This window comes from Lissotriton vulgaris, chromosome 9, assembly GCF_964263255.1.
Source record: "Lissotriton vulgaris chromosome 9, aLisVul1.2, whole genome shotgun sequence".
NCBI classification, from domain to species: domain Eukaryota; kingdom Metazoa; phylum Chordata; class Amphibia; order Caudata; family Salamandridae; genus Lissotriton; species Lissotriton vulgaris.
This window is the reverse complement of record NC_141697.1, coordinates 599,538,726-599,560,971: the sequence shown is the minus strand read 5'-3', so window position 1 is coordinate 599,560,971 and position 22,246 is coordinate 599,538,726. Positions and strand designations below refer to the sequence as shown.

General features: G+C 51.3%; 1 protein-coding gene across 1 annotated transcript in view; it reads right to left on the bottom strand.

Annotated features, from left to right (window-relative positions):
* Positions 1-22,246, bottom strand: part of LOC147691934 (uncharacterized) — a 407,861-nt gene that overhangs the window by 326,685 nt on the left and 58,930 nt on the right. The window contains exons 7-8 of the mRNA XM_086939486.1: positions 21,674-21,763; positions 17,852-17,962 (exon numbers count right to left, since the gene is read on the bottom strand). Of these exons, the coding sequence (XP_086795612.1) occupies positions 17,852-17,962; positions 21,674-21,763 (201 nt within the window). The remainder of the gene's footprint in view (positions 1-17,851; positions 17,963-21,673; positions 21,764-22,246) is intronic.

Genomic DNA, 22,246 nt, shown 5'->3' with positions numbered 1-22,246 from the left:
ATGGCCTCCCGAAATTTGGTGGCAGCACCAGGGGAGTCCAGACGGAAGATCAGTTGCAAATCATCTGCATAGTTAAAAATTAAAGCTCTAAACTTTCTTAATGAAAACAACAGGGGTCGTAAATACAAATTAAATAAAAGAGGGGACAGGGACGATCCCTGAGGGACTCCGCATTCATTTTTAATTTTAGTGATATCCGTTTGGCAATAATGAAGCCCTTCCTCCCCATGGTTCCGGATGCTCTGCACCCTGCCTAATCATCCATCAGGCCCAAGAGTGTGAACTTAAAAGACGTTTCAGCTGGCTTCTGGACTACACTCCCTCTGTATTGTATGCATACCGGACCAGTATTTCTTTATGATCAGGCACTCCAACCCACCACATCCACCATCAACAACACATCCACCATCACATCCACCACCACCACCACCACATCCACCATCACCTCCACATCCACCATGACATCCACCACAACATCCACCACCACATCCACCACCACCACATCCACCACCACCGTATCCACCACCACCACCACCACACCCACCATCACTACATCCACTACCACATCCACCACAACCACCACCCCATCCACCACCACCACCGCATCCACCATCACCACATCCACCGCATCCACCACCACATCCACCATCAACACCACATCCACCATCACATCCACCACCACATTCACCACCACATCCACCATCACATCCACCATCACCTCCACATCCACCATGACATCCACCATGACATCCACCGCCACATCCACAATCACATCCACCACCAACACATCCACCACATCCACCACCACACCCACCACCACATCCACTACAACCACCACCCCATCCACCACCACCACCGCATCCACCGCATCGACCACCACAACCACCACCTCATCCACCATCACCACCACATCCATCACATCCACCACCACATCCACCACCACCACCATCACTTCACCACCGCATCCACCACCACCACATCCACCATCACATCCACATCCACCATGACATCCACCGCCACATCCACCACCGCATCCACCACATCCACCACCGCCACATCCACCACCGCCACATCCACCACCGCCACATCCACCACCACATCCATCACCACCACATCCACCACCACCACCGCATCCACCACCGCATCCACCACCACCACCACATCCACCACTACATCCACCACCACATCCACCGCATCCACCACCACCACATCCACCACCTCATCCACCACCTCATCCACCACTGCATCCACAACCACCACATCCACCACCACCACCACCACACCCACCACCACATCCACCACCACATCCACTACAACCACCACCCCATCCACCACCACCGCATCCACCACCACCACCGCATCCACCACATCCACCGCATCCACCACCACCACATCCACCGCATCCACCACCACAACCACCAACACCACCACATCCACCATCACATCCACCATCACATCCACCACCACATCCACCACCACATCCACCACCACATCCACCACCACCACATCCACCACCACTTCACCACCGCATCCACCACCACCACATCCACCATCACATCCACATCCACCGCCACATCCACCACCGCATCCACCACCACATCCACCACCACCACCACATCCACCACCACCACCACATCCACCACCGCCACATCCACCACCACCACATCCACCACTGCCACATCCTCCACCGCCGCCACATCCACCACATCCACCACCGCCACATCCACCACCACATCCACCACCACCACCGCATCCACCACCACATCCACTATCACATCCACCACCACATCCACCACTTCCACCGCATCCACCACCACCACATCCACCACCACCACCACATCCACCACCGCATCCACCACCACCACCACATCCACCACCACCACATCCACCACCACATCCACCACCTCATCCACCACCTCATCCACCACCTCATCCACCACCTCATCCACCACCGCATCCACCACCACCACATCCACCACACCCACCACCATCACTTCCACCACCCCACCACCATCACTTCCACCACCACTTTCACCACAACCACATCCACCACCACCACATCCACCACATCACCACCACATCCACCATCACCACCACATCCACCATCACCACCACATCCACCATCACCTCCACATCCACCATGACATCCACCGCCACATCCACCACCACATCCACCACCACCGCATCTACAACCACCGCATGCACCACCACCACCACCAAACCAACCACCACTACAACCACCACCACCACCGCATCCACCACCACCACCGCATCCACCACCGCATCCACCACCACATCCACCACCACATCCACCATCACATCCACCACCACCACCACATCCACCGCATCCACCACCACATCCACCACCACATCCACCACTTCCACCGCATCCACCACCACCACCACCACCACCGCATCCACCACATCCACCACCACCTCATCCACCACCGCATCCACCACCACTACATCCACCACACCCACCACCATCACTTCCACCACCACCGCATCCACCATCACCACCACATCCACCATCACATCCACCACCACCACCACATCCACCACCACATCCACCACCACATCCACCACCACATCCACATCCACCATGAAATCCACCACCACATCCACCACCACCACCACATCCACCACCACATCCACCACCACCACATCCACCACCACTTCAACCGCATCCACCACCACCACATCCACCACCAGCACCACATCCACCACCACCACATCCACCACCACCACATTCACCACCACCACATCCACCACCACCACCACATCCACCGCATCCACCACCACCACCACATCCACCACCACATCCACCACTTCCACCGCATCCACCACCACCGCATCCACCACCACCACATCCACCACCGCATCCACCACCACCACATCCACCACCACCCCATCCACATCCACCGCATCCACCACCACATCCACCGCATCCAGCACCAACACATCCACCGCATCCACCACCACATCCACCATCACCACCACCACATCCACCATCACATCCACCACCACATCCACCACCACATCCACCACCACCACATCCACCACCACTTCACCACCGCATCCACCACATCCACTATCACATCCACATCCACCATGACATCCACCGCCACATCCACCACCGCATCCACCACCACATCCACCACCGCCACATCCACCACCGCCACATCCACCACCACCACATCCACCACCGCCACATCCACCACCACATCCACCACCACCACCGCATCCACCACCACATCCACCACTACATCCACCACATCCACCACCGCATCCACCACCACCACATCCACCACTGCATCCACCACCACCACATCCACCACCACATCCACCACCTCATCCACCACCGCATCCACCACCACCACATCCACCACACCCACCACCATCACTTCCACCACCACATCCACCACCACTTTCACCACATCCACAACCACCACATCCACCACCACATCACCACCACATCCACCATCACCACCACATCCACCATCACATCCACCACCCCCACCACCCCCACATCCACCATCACAGCCACCATCACCTCCACATCCACAATGACATCCACCGCCACATCCACCACCACCGCATCTAACATCACCGCATGCACCACCACCACACCCACCACCACTACATCCACCACCACATCCACTACAACCACCACCACCACCACCGCATCCACCACCACCACCGCATCCACCACCGCATCCACCACCACATCCACCACCACCACCGCATCCACCACCACATCCACTATCACATCCACCACCACATCCACCACTTCCACCGCATCCACCACCACCACATCCACCACCACCACCACATCCACCACCGCATCCACCACCACCACCACATCCACCACCACCACATCCACCACCACATCCACCACCTCATCCACCACCTCATCCACCACCTCATCCACCACCTCATCCACCACCGCATCCACCACCACCACATCCACCACACCCACCACCATCACTTCCACCACCCCACCACCATCACTTCCACCACCACTTTCACCACAACCACATCCACCACCACCACATCCACCACATCACCACCACATCCACCATCACCACCACATCCACCATCACCACCACATCCACCATCACCTCCACATCCACCATGACATCCACCGCCACATCCACCACCACATCCACCACCACCGCATCTACAACCACCGCATGCACCACCACCACCAAACCAACCACCACTACAACCACCACCACCACCGCATCCACCACCACCACCGCATCCACCACCGCATCCACCACCACATCCACCACCACATCCACCATCACATCCACCACCACCACCACATCCACCGCATCCACCACCACATCCACCACTTCCACCGCATCCACCACCACCACCACCACCACCGCATCCACCACATCCACCACCACCTCATCCACCACCGCATCCACCACCACTACATCCACCACACCCACCACCATCACTTCCACCACCACCGCATCCACCATCACCACCACATCCACCATCACATCCACCACCACCACCACATCCACCACCACATCCACCACCACATCCACCACCACATCCACATCCACCATGAAATCCACCACCACATCCACCACCACCACCACATCCACCACCACATCCACCACCACCACATCCACCACCACTTCAACCGCATCCACCACCACCACATCCACCACCAGCACCACATCCACCACCACCACATCCACCACCACCACATTCACCACCACCACATCCACCACCACCACCACATCCACCGCATCCACCACCACCACCACATCCACCACCACATCCACCACTTCCACCGCATCCACCACCACCGCATCCACCACCACCACATCCACCACCGCATCCACCACCGCATCCACCACCACCACATCCACCACCACCCCATCCACATCCACCGCATCCACCACCACATCCACCGCATCCAGCACCAACACATCCACCGCATCCACCACCACATCCACCATCACCACCACATCCACCATCACATCCACCACCACATCCACCACCACATCCACCACCACCACATCCACCACCACTTCACCACCACTTCACCACCGCATCCACCACATCCACTATCACATCCACATCCACCATGACATCCACCGCCACATCCACCACCGCATCCACCACCACATCCACCACCGCCACATCCACCACCGCCACATCCACCACCACCACATCCACCACCGCCACATCCACCACCACATCCACCACCACCACCGCATCCACCACCACATCCACCACTACATCCACCACATCCACCACCGCATCCACCACCACCACATCCACCACCGCATCCACCACCACCACATCCACCACCACATCCACCACCTCATCCACCACCGCATCCACCACCGCATCCACCACCACCACATCCACCACACCCACCACCATCACTTCCACCACCACATCCACCACCACTTTCACCACATCCACAACCACCACATCCACCACCACATCACCACCACATCCACCATCACCACCACATCCACCATCACATCCACCACCCCCACCACCCCCACATCCACCATCACAGCCACCATCACCTCCACATCCACAATGACATCCACCGCCACATCCACCACCACCGCATCTAACATCACCGCATGCACCACCACCACACCCACCACCACTACATCCACCACCACATCCACTACAACCACCACCACAACCACCACCACCGCATCCACCACCACCACCGCATCCACCACCGCATCCACCACCACATCCACCATCACCACCACATCCACCATCACATCCACCACCACCACCACATCCACCGCATCCACCACCACATCCACCACTTCCACCGCATCCACCACCACCACATCCACCACCACCACCACCGCATCCACCACCACCACATCCACCACCACATCCACCACCACATCCACCACCACCACATCCACCACCACCACCACCACATCCACCACCGCATCCACCACCACCACATCCACCACCACATCCACCACCACATCCACCACCTCATCCACCACCACCACATCCACCACACCCACCACCATCACTTCCACCACCACATCCACCACCACTTTCACCACATCCACAACCACCACATCCACCACCACCACATCCAGCACATCACCACAACATCCACCATCACCACCACATCCACCATCACATCCACCACCCCCACATCCACCATCACATCCACCATCACCTCCACATCCACCATGACATCCACCGCCACATCCACCACCACATCCACCACATCCACCACCACCGCATCTACCACCACCGCATGCACCACCACCACCACACCCACCACCACTACATCCACCACCACATCCACTACAACCACCACCACCGCATCCACCACCACCACCGCACCCACCACCGCATCCACCACCACATCCACCATCACCACCACATCCACCACCACATCCACCATCACCACCACATCCAACATCACATCCACCATCACATCCACCACCACCACATCCACCTCATCCACCACCTCATCCACCACCGCATCCACCACCACCACATCCACCACACCCACCACCATCACTTCCACCACCCCCACCACCATCACTTCCACCACCACATCCACCACCACTTTCACCACATCCACAACCACCACATCCACCACCACCACATCCACCACCACCACATCACCACCACATCCACCATCACCACCACATCCACCATCACATTCACCACCCCCACCACCACCACATCCACCATCACCTCCCCATCCACCATGACATCCACCGCCACATCCACCACCACATCCACCACCACCGCATCTACCACCACCGCATGCACCACCACCACCAAACCCACCACCACTACATCCACCACCACATCCACTACAACCACCACCACCACCGCATCCACCACCACATTTACCACCACATCCACCATCACATCCACCACCACCACCACATCCACCACCACATCCACCACCACATCCACCACTTCCACCGCATCCACCACCACCACATCCACCACCACCACCACCATCTCCACCACCGCATCCACCACCACCACATCCACCACCACATCCACCACCACCTCATCCACCACCGCATCCACCACCACTACATCCACCACACCCACCACCATCACTTCCACCACCACCGCATCCACCATCACCACCACATCCACCATCACATCCACCACCACCACCACATCCACCACCACATCCACCACCACATCCACCATGAAATCCACCACCACATCCACCACCACATCCACCACCACATCCACCACCACCACCACATCCACCACCACATCCACCACCACCACACCCACCACCACTTCAACCGCATCCACCACCACCACATCCACCACCAGCACCACATCCACCACCACCACATCCACCACCACCACCACATCCACCACCACCACCACATCCACCGCATCCACCACCACCACCACATCCACCACCACATCCACCACTTCCACCGCATCCACCACCACCACCACCATCTCCACCACCGCATCCACCACCACCACATCCACCACCACATCCACCACCACCTCATCCACCACCGCATCCACCATCACTACATCCACCACACCCACCACCATCACTTCCACCACCACCGCATCCACCATCACCACCACATCCACCATCACATCCACCATCACATCCACCACCACCATGAAATCCACCACCACATCCACCACCACATCCACCACCACCACCACATCCACCACCACATACACCACCACCACCACATCCACCACTACCACATCCACCACCACCACATCCACCACCACTTCAACCGCATCCACCACCACCACATTCACCACCACATCCACCACCAGCACCACATCCACCACCACATCCACCACCACATCCACCGCATCCACCACCACCACCACATCCACCACCACATCCACCACTTCCACCGCATCCACCACCACTGCATCCACCACCACCACATCCACCACCACATCCACCACCTCATCCACCACCGCATCCACCACCGCATCCACCACCACCACATCCACCACCACATCAACTACAACCACCACCCCATCCACCACAACCGCATCCACCGCATCCACCACCACATCCACCATCACATCCACCACCACCACCACATCCACCGCATCCACCACCACATCCACCACTTCCACCGCATCCACCACCACCACATCCACCACCACCACCACATCCACCACCGCATCCACCACCACCACATCCACCACCACATCCACCACCACCACATCCACCACCACCACCACCACATCCACCACCACCACCACCACATCCACCACCGCATCCACCACCACCACATCCACCACCACATCCACCACCTCATCCACCACCACCACATCCACCACACCCACCACCATCACTTCCACCACCACATCCACCACCACTTTCACCACATCCACAACCACCACATCCACCACCACCACATCCAGCACATCACCACAACATCCACCATCACCACCACATCCACCATCACATCCACCACCCCCACATCCACCATCACATCCACCATCACCTCCACATCCACCGCCACATCCACCACCACATCCACCACATCCACCACCACCGCATCTACCACCACCGCATGCACCACCACCACCACACCCACCACCACTACATCCACCACCACATCCACTACAACCACCACCACCGCATCCACCACCACCACCGCACCCACCACCGCATCCACCACCACATCCACCATCACCACCACATCCACCACCACATCCACCATCACCACCACATCCAACATCACATCCACCATCACATCCACCACCACCACATCCACCTCATCCACCACCTCATCCACCACCGCATCCACCACCACCACATCCACCACACCCACCACCATCACTTCCACCACCCCCACCACCATCACTTCCACCACCACATCCACCACCACTTTCACCACATCCACAACCACCACATCCACCACCACCACATCCACCACCACCACATCCACCACCACCACATCCACCACCACCACATCCACCACATCACCACCACATCCACCATCACCACCACATCCACCATCACATCCACCACCCCCACCACCACCACATCCACCATCACCTCCCCATCCACCATGACATCCACCGCCACATCCACCACCACATCCACCACCACCGCATCTACCACCACCGCATGCACCACCACCACCAAACCCACCACCACTACATCCACCACCACATCCACTACAACCACCACCACCACCGCATCCACCACCACATTTACCACCACATCCACCATCACATCCACCACCACCACCACATCCACCACATCCACCACCACATCCACCACCACATCCACCACTTCCACCGCATCCACCACCACCACATCCACCACCACCACCACCATCTCCACCACCGCATCCACCACCACCACATCCACCACCACCTCATCCACCACCGCATCCACCACCACTACATCCACCACACCCACCACCATCACTTCCACCACCACCGCATCCACCATCACCACCACATCCACCATCACATCCACCACCACCACCACATCCACCACCACATCCACCACCACATCCACATCCACCATGAAATCCACCACCACATCCACCACCACATCCACCACCACATCCACCACCACCACCACATCCACCACCACATCCACCACCACCACATCCACCACCACTTCAACCGCATCCACCACCACCACATCCACCACCAGCACCACATCCACCACCACCACATCCACCACCACCACCACATCCACCACCACCACCACATCCACCACCACATCCACCACTTCCACCGCATCCACCACCACCACCACCATCTCCACCACCACATCCACCACCACCACATCCACCACCACCTCATCCACCACCGCATCCACCATCACTACATCCACCACACCCACCACCATCACTTCCACCACCACCGCATCCACCATCACCACCACATCCACCATCACATCCACCATCACATCCACCACCACCATGAAATCCACCACCACATCCACCACCACATCCACCACCACCACCACATCCACCACCACATACACCACCACCACCACATCCACCACTACCACATCCACCACCACCACATCCACCACCACTTCAACCGCATCCACCACCACCACATTCACCACCACATCCACCACCAGCACCACATCCACCACCACATCCACCACCACCACATCCACCACCACCACCACATCCACCGCATCCACCACCACCACCACATCCACCACCACATCCACCACTTCCACCGCATCCACCACCACCGCATCCACCACCACCACATCCACCACCTCATCCACCACCGCATCCACCACCGCATCCACCACCGCATCCACCACCACCACATCCACCACCACATCAACTACAACCACCACCCCATCCACCACAACCGCATCCACCGCATCCACCACCACATCCACCGCATCCACCACCAACACATCCACCGCATCCACAACCACCACATCCACCACCACCATCTCCACCACCGCATCCACCACCACCACATCCACCACCACATCATCCACCACCGCATCCACCACCACTACATCCACCACACCCACCACCATCACTTCCACCACCACCGCATCCACCATCACCACCACATCCACCATCACATCCACCACCACCACCACATCCACCACCACATCCACCACCACATCCACATCCACCATGAAATCCACCACCACATCCACCACCACATCCACCACCACATCCACCACCACCACCACATCCACCACCACATCCACCACCACCACATCCACCACCACTTCAACCGCATCCACCACCACCACATCCACCACCAGCACCACATCCACCACCACATCCACCACCACCACCACATCCACCGCATCCACCACCACCACCACATCCACCACCACATCCACCACTTCCACCGCATCCACCACCACCACCACCATCTCCACCACCGCATCCACCACCACCACATCCACCACCACATCCACCACCACCTCATCCACCACCGCATCCACCATCACTACATCCACCACACCCACCACCATCACTTCCACCACCACCGCATCCACCATCACCACCACATCCACCATCACATCCACCACCACCATGAAATCCACCACCACATCCACCACCACCACCACCACATCCACCACCACATACACCACCACCACATCCACCACCACCACATCCACCACCACTTCAACCGCATCCACCACCACCACATTCACCACCACATCCACCACCAGCACCACATCCACCACCACATCCACCACCACCACATCCACCACCACCACATCCACCACCACCACCACATCCACCACCACCACCACATCCACCGCATCCACCACCACCACCACATCCACCACCACATCCACCACTTCCACCGCATCCACCACCAACGCATCCACCACCACCACATCCACCACCTCATCCACCACCGCATCCAGCACCGCATCCACCACCACCACATCCACATCCACCACCACCACATCCACCACATCCACCGCATCCACCACCACATCCACCGCATCCACCACCAACACATCCACCGCATCCACCACATCCACCATCACCACCACATCCACCATCACATCCACCATCACATCCACCACCACATCCACCACCACCACATCCACCACCACCACATCCACCACCACTTCGCCACCGCATCCACCACATCCACCATCACATCCACATCCACCTTGACATCCACCGCCACATCCACCACCGCATCCACCACCACATCAACCACCGCCACATCCACCACCGCCACATCCACCACCACCACATCCACCACCGCCACATCCACCACCACCACCGCATCCACCACCACATCCACCACATCCACCACCGCATCCACCACCACCACATCCACCACCGCATCCACCACCACCACATCCACCACCTCATCCACCACCGCATCCACCACCACATCCACCACACCCACCACCATCACTTCCACCACCACATCCACCACCACTTTCACCACATCCACAACCACCACATCCACCACCACCACATCCACCACATCACCACCACATCCACCATCACCACCACATCCACCATCACATCCACCACCCCCACCACCACCACATCCACCATCACATCCACATCCACAATGACATCCACCGCCACATCCACCACCACCGCATCTACCACCACCGCATGCACCACCACCACCACACCCACCACCACCACACCCACCACCACTACATCCACCACCACATCCACTACAACCACCACCACCGCATCCACCACCACCACCGCATCCACCACCACATCCACCATCACCACCACATCCACCACCACCACATCCACCGCATCCACCACCACATCCACCACCACATCCACCACTTCCACCGCATCCACCACCACCACATCCACCACCACCACCACATCCACTACCACCACATCCACCACCACATCCACCACCACCACATCCACCACCACCACCACCACATCCACCACCGCATCCACCACCACCACATCCACCACCACATCCACCACCTCATCCACCACCACCACATCCACCACACCCACCACCATCACTTCCACCACCACATCCACCACCACTTTCACCACATCCACAACCACCACATCCACCACCACCACATCCAGCACATCACCACAACATCCACCATCACCACATCCACCATCACATCCACCACCCCCACATCCACCATCACCTCCACATCCACATCCACCATGACATCCACCGCCACATCCACCACCACATCCACCACATCCACCACCACCGCATCTACCACCACCGCATGCACCACCACCACCACACCCACCACCACTACATCCACCACCACATCCACTACAACCACCACCACCGCATCCACCACCACCACCACATCCACCACCACATCCACCATCACCACCACATCCACCATCACCACCACATCCACCATCACATCCACCATCACATCCACCACCACCACATCCACCACATCCACCACCACATCCACCACCACATCCACCACCACATCCACCACCACCTCATCCACCACCGCATCCACCACCACTACATCCACCACACCCACCACCATCACTTCCACCACCACCACATCCACCATCACCACCACATCCACCATCACATCCACCACCACCACCACATCCACCACCACATCCACCACCACATCCACCACCACATCAACCACCACATCCACCATCACCTCCACATCCACCATGAAATCCACTACCACATCCACCACCACTTCCACCACCACCACATCCACCACCACCACCACATCCACCAGCACATCCACCACCTCATCCGCCAACTCATCCACCACCACCACATCCACCACACCCACCACCATCACTTCCACCACCACATCCACCACCACTTTCCCCACATCCACAACCACCACATCCACCACCACCAGATCACCACCCCATCCACCACCTCCACCCCATCCACCACCACCACCACATCCGCCACCACATCCACCCCACATCCACCACCATCACCACCACATCCACCATTACCACCACCACCACATCCACCACCACCATATCCCCCAGATCCACCACCACCACATCTATATGTGTGTGGCTCTGTGTGTGTAGGTGCAAATGCAATGTTCTTGGATTTTCGTCACAATAAAATACACTGAACATAATCTTCACAAAAGTTATTTACAAACGTTTAAGCTATTGCCATTATAAATTACAATAACTTTCATTTAAGTATTAATTATTTACAAAATTAAAAGCCATTGTTATTTGTAATATCAAGACATCTAAGTCACGTAAATACAACACACATTGCATTACAAATGCTATAGGTGTCACATTTGCAAAAGTTAAAACTATTGACATTGTAACTGACAAAGCTATTAATTTTGCTACTTTCAAAACCAACACATAAATACAAAAAGTGTCATTTACAATCCCAATAGGTCAAACTTTCCTAATGCGAGACCTATTGCATTTCCAATGCTTGTGAATATTTTGCTTTTCACTTATTCGTATAGGTCAAACAACTATTTATAATTTTACTTTCATACATATTTTAGTTAAAGCAATTTATGTTGACTTATCCCTCTTTCATCAGTTTTGACTCAACTGTGTCAAGTCAAGTGTGAGTAATTCAACATTCATCCACATGAAACATAACAAAAGACAAAAGGAGCAAAGGTAAATGTACTTCACAGGCACTTGGCTGCAAATACTATCCACAATCCTAGGCAGGGGTCACCAAAGTGTCATCACAGGCACCCCTTTTCAACATGGATCACCACATAAAGGCCCAACATAAGGAGTGGGGAAACCGAGTACTTCCTCCTTAAACCAATGTAGCCAAGTATAGAAACTGTATTTGTGTTGCCACCTTACACTTAACCTGAACTGTCATGTCCCTCACGAAAGATAAGTGTCATGTATACAGCTCTTTTCTCAATCCCCGACATGTTCAAACTATATAATGACATCAGCTGCAAAGGTCAACATGTTTCAGCACTACAAATAACTACAGAATACTTTCAGGACCACCACAAATGCACTGTACAAAAGTAAAGCCCTCATTGTGAGTCGCAAATTGCGTCAAATTGCGACTCACAAAAGTGAATGTACAACAGTGTCTCAGACACTATTAGCGATTTCCAAGGGGGTCGCAAATTGCATGCCTCATTTATATTCATGAGGCATGCACAATTTGCAACCCCATTGGGAATGGCTAGCACTCACAGGAATGGTGGCCTGCTGGGGTCAGCAGAACACCATGTCTGGGACTGCTTTTTAAATAAAGCAGTTTTAAAAAAAACATGCAGCCCATTTTCCTCAAGGGAAAATGGGATGCATTTGAAAAAGAAAAACAAAACTTTTCAGTATCATTTGATAAGGGCAGGCAGTGGTCCCCCCGTATTTACGTCCCCATTCACAATGGGGAAGGGGTTCCGTGGGGACCCCTTCCGTTTGCGAGTGGTTTGCAGCCCCATTTGCTGCCGCAAAACAATAGTAAATGGCATTGAGTCTCGCTATTAGGAAGGGACGCCCCTTCCTAATAGCGAGAGTTGCAAACAATATTTTGCGAGCCAGTGACTCGCAAAATAGCGTTTGTACATGCCATGATCCTTTTTTGCAGTCGGAAACGGGCCAATCTCCCGTTTGCAAGCGCAAAAAAGGGTCGTACATTTGGACTAGTCAGACTCCAGACGCTGTCACAAGTCTCCCCAGCAGATCATTATCAGAAAATTACTGTTGGGTAAATACACCGAGTCTGAGTGTTTCAAAGTTGCTAACCTTTAATCACATAGCAGGAGTTGAATGTTAACTGGAGGCTGCTATTTTGATATGAATGACAGGATGACCCTCACGAATTTCAAATTCTCTTTTACTCCACATCCATCGCCCTACAAATCCGAAGTATTTAAACAAAGACAGCAGGAAGAAAACATAAATAAAAAGGGAGGCCTCTGGTTCAAATGGGTCAGGTTTCGGTTGTATTTTCCTGGGAGTTATACCACCCCTACTTAAATAAACAGATTGTATAAAAGTAACTTGGGCACAGGCTGCTAGTTCCCACTGGTTGATTCACTGACTTCACCACTGCCTGTGAACCACAAAAAATCCATCACGGTGAAATCTGGTCGCTGAACTCATCACACATTTCTGACCATGATCTCCCGGTGGGTAGCATGAGGAGGTATACTAGTGGGCACCACCAGTGGAGCTGGGGGGGAACCCTCTTGTCTCCTAAGCCATGTCTCAGCTAATCTTGGGGGTGGGCCCTGAAGAGAACCTCTCAGAATCTTTAAGATCCTAGTAAGAACAATGCTGGGAATTCCCCAATGGCCTCGAGAATAACTGGCTATCAGCTAACCATCCCACACCTGCCTGGCGGCTTCCAAGGGTTCCTCCGCCTCAAGGTGTGCATAAAATATGTGGATCACGGGCAGTCATTTGGTAAGAGGCCACCATACGCAACTTCTGCCTGGAAGCTTTGGCTCCTCTGTGCTGCCTGGAGAAGGTGAACATAAGCTCTTCTTATGCCTACCACAGCTGGCAATTTCCTTCATCTCAAGAACACGTGTTGCGGGGCAAGAAGGTCGCAGCAACTTTGACAGACAGCACAACCTTTTTGTATGACAGAGTAAATCTATTAGCTACAATTGGGAGACCAAATTCTATCTACAGCAACTGCTTTTGGTCATGTGTTATCCCTATTCCCATGAAGTGTGGTGCTGGGATGGCTGGATATCTGAATATCCTGCACACAGAATAAATAATTTAATAAATGTACACGTCTGACATTCCTACCTCCCAAAAAGCTAGCAGCATGGATGGATAAAATACAATTCAAGGCATATATAGAGCGCACAGCTGCCTCCGGAGAGGCGTCCTGCATTAGCGGTTAGCTCATAAATAAAGAGGGAAAAGCTGGCGGACTACACACCCATGAGACAAGTGTCAAACAGAAGAGTTTTGAGACTGTCGAAAAACAGATTCCGACGGACTGGTCTGCAATACAAACTAAGCGGCAGTGCATTCTACAATTTAGAGGTCAGGTAAGTGAGGAACGCCCCCTACTTATAACTTTGTGTATACAGGGAACTTGGAGCAGTTTGAGATTATTTGATCTCAGAGCTCTCGATCGAGTATAGGGTTTGAATCTTCTCCTCAGGTAGAGAGGACCTTTGTGAGTGAAGGCTCTAAAGTAGAAGGTGATTGCCTTAAATTGGATCCTCTTGATGGCAAGGAGCCAGTGAAGATGCCGAAGATGATGAGACACTGGCGAGCGTGGGGGAATTTTCAAAATGAGATGTGCAGCAGAATTTTGGATTATTTGGAGCTGTTGGATTAAAAATGCTGACAAACCCAAGTATAAGATGTTGGCGTAATCTAGTTTGTCCAGAAACAAGGACCTCGATTCAGACAGATTCTTTCCTACCCCTCAAAAGCATGCTTTTGCGGAGAAGAAATTCTTAAGCACTGCAACAGCATTATCTTTGTCCAAGCCTGTTAAGATTAGAAAAAGGAGATTAAATGCTATGCATTCAGAGCTTCCTCACTCTTTGGAATCAACTCTATGTTTGACACAAGAGCTAAATGCTCAAGTGCTGTGCAAATCAGCTCCCCACACAGAGGAATCCAGAACATTACTCTTCACAGCTCTACTGGTGCATGGTGACATCTCTGACAAAGTGCAACAAAGTCAACCATAGTATTAAAAATGGCGTTTTCGTACCCCTACTATCCGTGTCTTGGTGCTACAGACTTGTACCACTGGAAATAACTTGTGCAAATTCATCAAAACCTTCTTCTGGTATTCTTTCACTATCCCCTTCTCTTCTCTCCTTTTGCCTCTCTGTTCTCTTTTACTCCACATCCATCGCCCTACAATAAGATACGGTACAGGCCTATCTCAGGAACCAACCCAACCCTTTCACCACACCAACACTAACCAACCTACCCTCACACCAATACACTGACACCTCCTACCCTCTGATATGAAACTCTTATTGTGTATGAGCTACACATGCCTTTCACTCAGCTTATCAGTATCACCCCTTGGATGGATTGGTCTCTATGTATTTTCTTTCATGTATGCATACAAACTAATAAAACTTCTCTGAAGTAAAAAAAAAAAATTCTGGTTCTACCGATGATTTATTGCAACAACTTACGTTTGTCTGGAATTTTCTTAAATAATCGCTAGACCGTATTTCACCTTCACTAAACTTCCCACACAGCTGGCCCAAGATCTAGCTCTAAAGGCAAATCTAACCATAACAATAGAACTTTAATAAACAGAGCCAAGCCTGTTAGTTTGAAAACTAAATCAAAAAATGGACTTCTGAATGGTTAACTGTACAGGATCTGAATCACTGTTTCACGTGGCTCTCCTTAGACTGCTGCAATATTGTTGTGTGAATGTAGGCAGCTTCTGGTGGTATACTGACCCGCATATGTGTCAAGTCCTTCTCTTTTTCTGTGGTCCTTGATGTCAATGGCGTAGGACTTTCCCTCTTCATTAATACCAATTGTTGAAACGGGTGTGATAACTTCTGACCCTGTTGTGAAAAAAATACATTTCCGAGTACACACATTTTTCCATTGTGAATGAACCCACATTTCAGTGATTTTGACCCATTTTTTAAAGCCTTATTGTTTTGTTAAGTCACCATAACTGAGACTAGGATGACTCTTTATATAACTTTATATACCATACCTGGACTGAATCTAAATAAATGTATTTAACTAACTAACAAATAGTTCTCGCCTACAGAAGGCCATTGACACAGGGCATTGGCACTTTATGTTTAAAGTCTTGGGCTGAATGAATTTTGGCCCCAGATTTCGGAGATATGAAGAGAGATCTTGGGTGCAGCCCAATGGGCTCAGGTCTGAGTAAATGGTGTACTCTTAGATCCTTTCCAAAATGAGAGGTGCACCAGACAGGGTTGCCTGCTCTCACGCTTGTTGTTTGCTCTGGTTATGAAACCCCTTGCAGAATAGCTAAAAGTGGACCCACAGGTAAGGGATTTCCATTTGAGCAATGGCCAAGAGGATAGGGTGTCCATTCACAGCAACGAAATACTCTTTTTTGCGCAACAACTGAACATCTCTATCCCATGTATTTTTTACAGCCTAAATATATATAGAGATGCTTTAGGATTTAAGGTGAACTGGAGCAAGACTACATATGTACATTTTTTGGGAGGCCTACCCCCGCTGCCTTCGAGATGTAGGCATGTGAGAGGGAGGGGGCCAGTTTCTCTACTTGGGGATGGAAAACGCAACAGAGAGGCTGGGAATTGAACATTGTTCCCCGATTAGCCAATTTAAACAGGAGATCAAGATGTGGACTACCTTACTACTTTTGTTGATTGGCAGAATGGCTTTACTCAAAATGATTTCTCTTCCTTGCTTTTGGTATGTGTTGCAGAATTATCCCTTTATTTTGCATTCCACTTTTCCAGGAACCTCCAGTCTTGAGGCTAATATTCTTGTGGGATAATAAAACACAGCGGACCTGCTTTGTTAAATGTAGGCAGGGCATGTATGCATGTCTGGGTTAGGCAGATATCAAACTAAATTACTGCGCCATACAACTCATCCCAATAGATAGTTACATGGAGATAGACAAGCCTCGACCTTCCGACTGGAACTAAACACGCTGTGTAAATATGACCCGTGGGTGCTATTGTATGACAGGGCTATTCCGTCTGCCTTTCCCTCCATTGCTCGAATTTTTTTTATTTTTTAGAATACTATTCCTTTGCTGGCATGACGCCCTCAAACATATCAAGTGGCACGGTATCTCAACAGATTCCATTCTGCTATGGCAGGGTATATGGTTGAGATGGGTTTTGATAAGTATTTCCAACTTGGGCAACATCTGGTCCAATGACCATATAAAATCATAGAACGAGCTGGCAGAGGAATTTCAACTGTGCAAATTTCAATTTTTCCAGTATCACAACTGAGACACGCCTTAAGAGTGTTATCACAATAAACTGGAGGCGATCCTGGATTGAAAACCACTGTAGGCCAAACATATGATAGAGGAACTGGGTGATACAGGTATATTGTGATTATACCGTTCTATACTAATTAATTACCCAGACCTAATGCTTGCCTTAAAATGGAAATGAGAAGAAGACGTGGGCCAGATGGATGACAAGGAATGGAAGGAGGCCAAAGTGGCGGCAAGGACCCTCACCATATCCTCTGGGGTTAGGTTGATCCAAGTTAAATACTTTCATAGATTTTATTACAGCCCAGAATACTTATGGAAGATGGGTAAAATACCAAATCTCCACTGTACCAGATGTAATAATCTTAGAGCCACTTACTTTTCTGTTGTATGGGATTACACTGTCATTGCCCAATACTAGAAAGTGATAGCTAGCTCCTCAGGCAAGGTAGGGGGCGAAGGCTATAGATATGGACCCCAAATGCATTATATTGGGTATAATAGATGAATGGGGGGGGAACACTGCAAAAAAATATGAGTTGGTCTGTAGCTGCTGCTACCTAAACGAGACCATGCAAAGCACTGGCTGTCCATGACAGCTCCCTCAAAAGCAGAATAGTTAAGGAAAATAGACTTTGATGCAGTAACAAAAGAATTAGCACAAGCGGGTGTCTGGGGCAAACGGTGCTACTAATTTCAGGCGTTTGTTTTAAATATGTAATCCTTCAATTACTTTATAGCTGATGGTTTTACAGCCTGTATATTTCTTCTCTGTAAAGTGGAAATTATGTAGATTTGTGATATAAGAAAATCATGATAGGGTGGTTGAATCCAACCATAGGTATGAAATAATAAAGGAGGACCTAATTTGTTACACGTCATGAAAAGTACTGAAAATCAGGGACCAGATAGTGGATCAATATGCAACATAGTAGAGTAGGCCTCAATCACAGTTTTATAGAACCAATGCACCAACTAAGACACATTCATAATATTATGTCCGGTGCAAAAAAACTGATAAGAAATGATCGTGTTACTTTCATTTGGGCCCCTTTCCTAAACAGATCCACACCGCAGACTTTCAAGAAAAATGAGTGCTGAGACAATTTAAAGACCGGTATTTAAGGTTTTATGAACTAAACACAGCATCTTAAATTCAAACCTCTTTACTGAAAACCAATACAAGATTCTATTCTTGAATTTGACTAAAACATTTACTCAAGCCAAAGATGGCTTTGGATACAGCATTTTGTTTCAACTACAGTCTATCACCATTCTTCTTTGATGGGCAAAAAAAAAATAGTTGTATATAAGAATTTCCTGAGCAAAACTACTGTCTCACTAAAATATTCTGTCTTAAATATTCATACCAAAAATATTGCTCCATTGGTAGTAGATTTTCTATTAACTCCAGTGGAGCGATGTTTTTGTAAACTAGGTTAAGGAAAGGGAATTTCTTTTAGACGATAAGTACGTTATGATATTCTGGTACCAAGAAAAGCAGCATTGCACTAATTAATGTGAGAATGTATCAATGCATTGATTATGGGCAGCTTCTGATTCAGATAGAAAGGAAAACAAGCATCAAAGAGTACACAGCTGAAAGACTCACTTCTTTTTCACAGGTGATATCTAGCTGTTTAATATAAGTTTATCATCTAATAGAATGTCTACATGTCTTACCGCTGGCACTGGGTCAGGACAGACTCCCATGCAGTAGGGCCGCAATGTGTTACCACAGATATTAGGAGAATTGCGGATTAGCAGAATTTCTGATTTGGGAATTCAGTGACATCCACTCCTACACTTTACCTGGTTAGGTCGTTAAGCGGACTTAGTTAATTAAGGACCACTTGACAATACTGTAATTACTTTGCTTTTACTATTAGATCTGTGAGGAATGTGTATAGTTATGACATGTAATTCGATTGTGTACATTTCTCATCCCCCTCCACAAGTTATTTTGCTCTGCTTCCCACCCTTATTCTTTTTACTAATTTTTCTGCCAATGCATCGCACACAAACTTCTTCAGACCCTTCCTCCCTTGATAATCAATATTTGTATTCATGTTTTAAAGAATAAGACCCAGAGTGTCTTGGGATACTTAACGATACAGAAACAAATCATTCAGATTAGATGGCTATTAACATGTTTAAGCTAACGCTTGTGGACATTTATGAACCCTTTCAGAAGATTTTCTCACAGCCCCAAGCTTAAAGACATGTACAACGACCTGCTCTCAGAATGCTGTACTATGATTGTACAGTCCTTGCAATTTGTCACACTGAAATGTTTACAGCTTACCAGAGTTAAGGCAGATGCTACTTTCTTCTCTCTCTTTACAATGCAGTTTCCCCACCTGCCCACTGTCCTCAAAATTGTGAAATGGAAAACCTGTTATAAAATGTAAAAATGTAAAAAAAGTTTATTACAAATATAGTTTTAGTTAAATGACCAACAGAGGGTGTCAATTGAGTTAACATAGCTATATCCTTTTGTATCTATCTAAATCAATGTATAGCTTCAACACACTTTTCAATGTGAATTTACAAGTGAGGGGCGGCAAAGCCTTAGCACAGAGCAGGATACAACAGAGAATAATATAACCTTTGAGAAGCAGACAAGTAACAGGACTTATTCAATAAATGATGCAGAAATATAGACATACTTAAACACATACATTAAGTTTAACATTACAAAAAACGATTAATATCAGCTTTTTTAAAAGCCAGATTTGTAGATCAACAAAATATACAGAGAAAGTGGCACACTGAAAACAAACATTTGGCCACAACTCCAGGTGTGGGAATGCATTAAAACATATTCAATTCATCTTTATTTGAAAGCCTGAGACAATCATAAAAGCAAGCATATGTA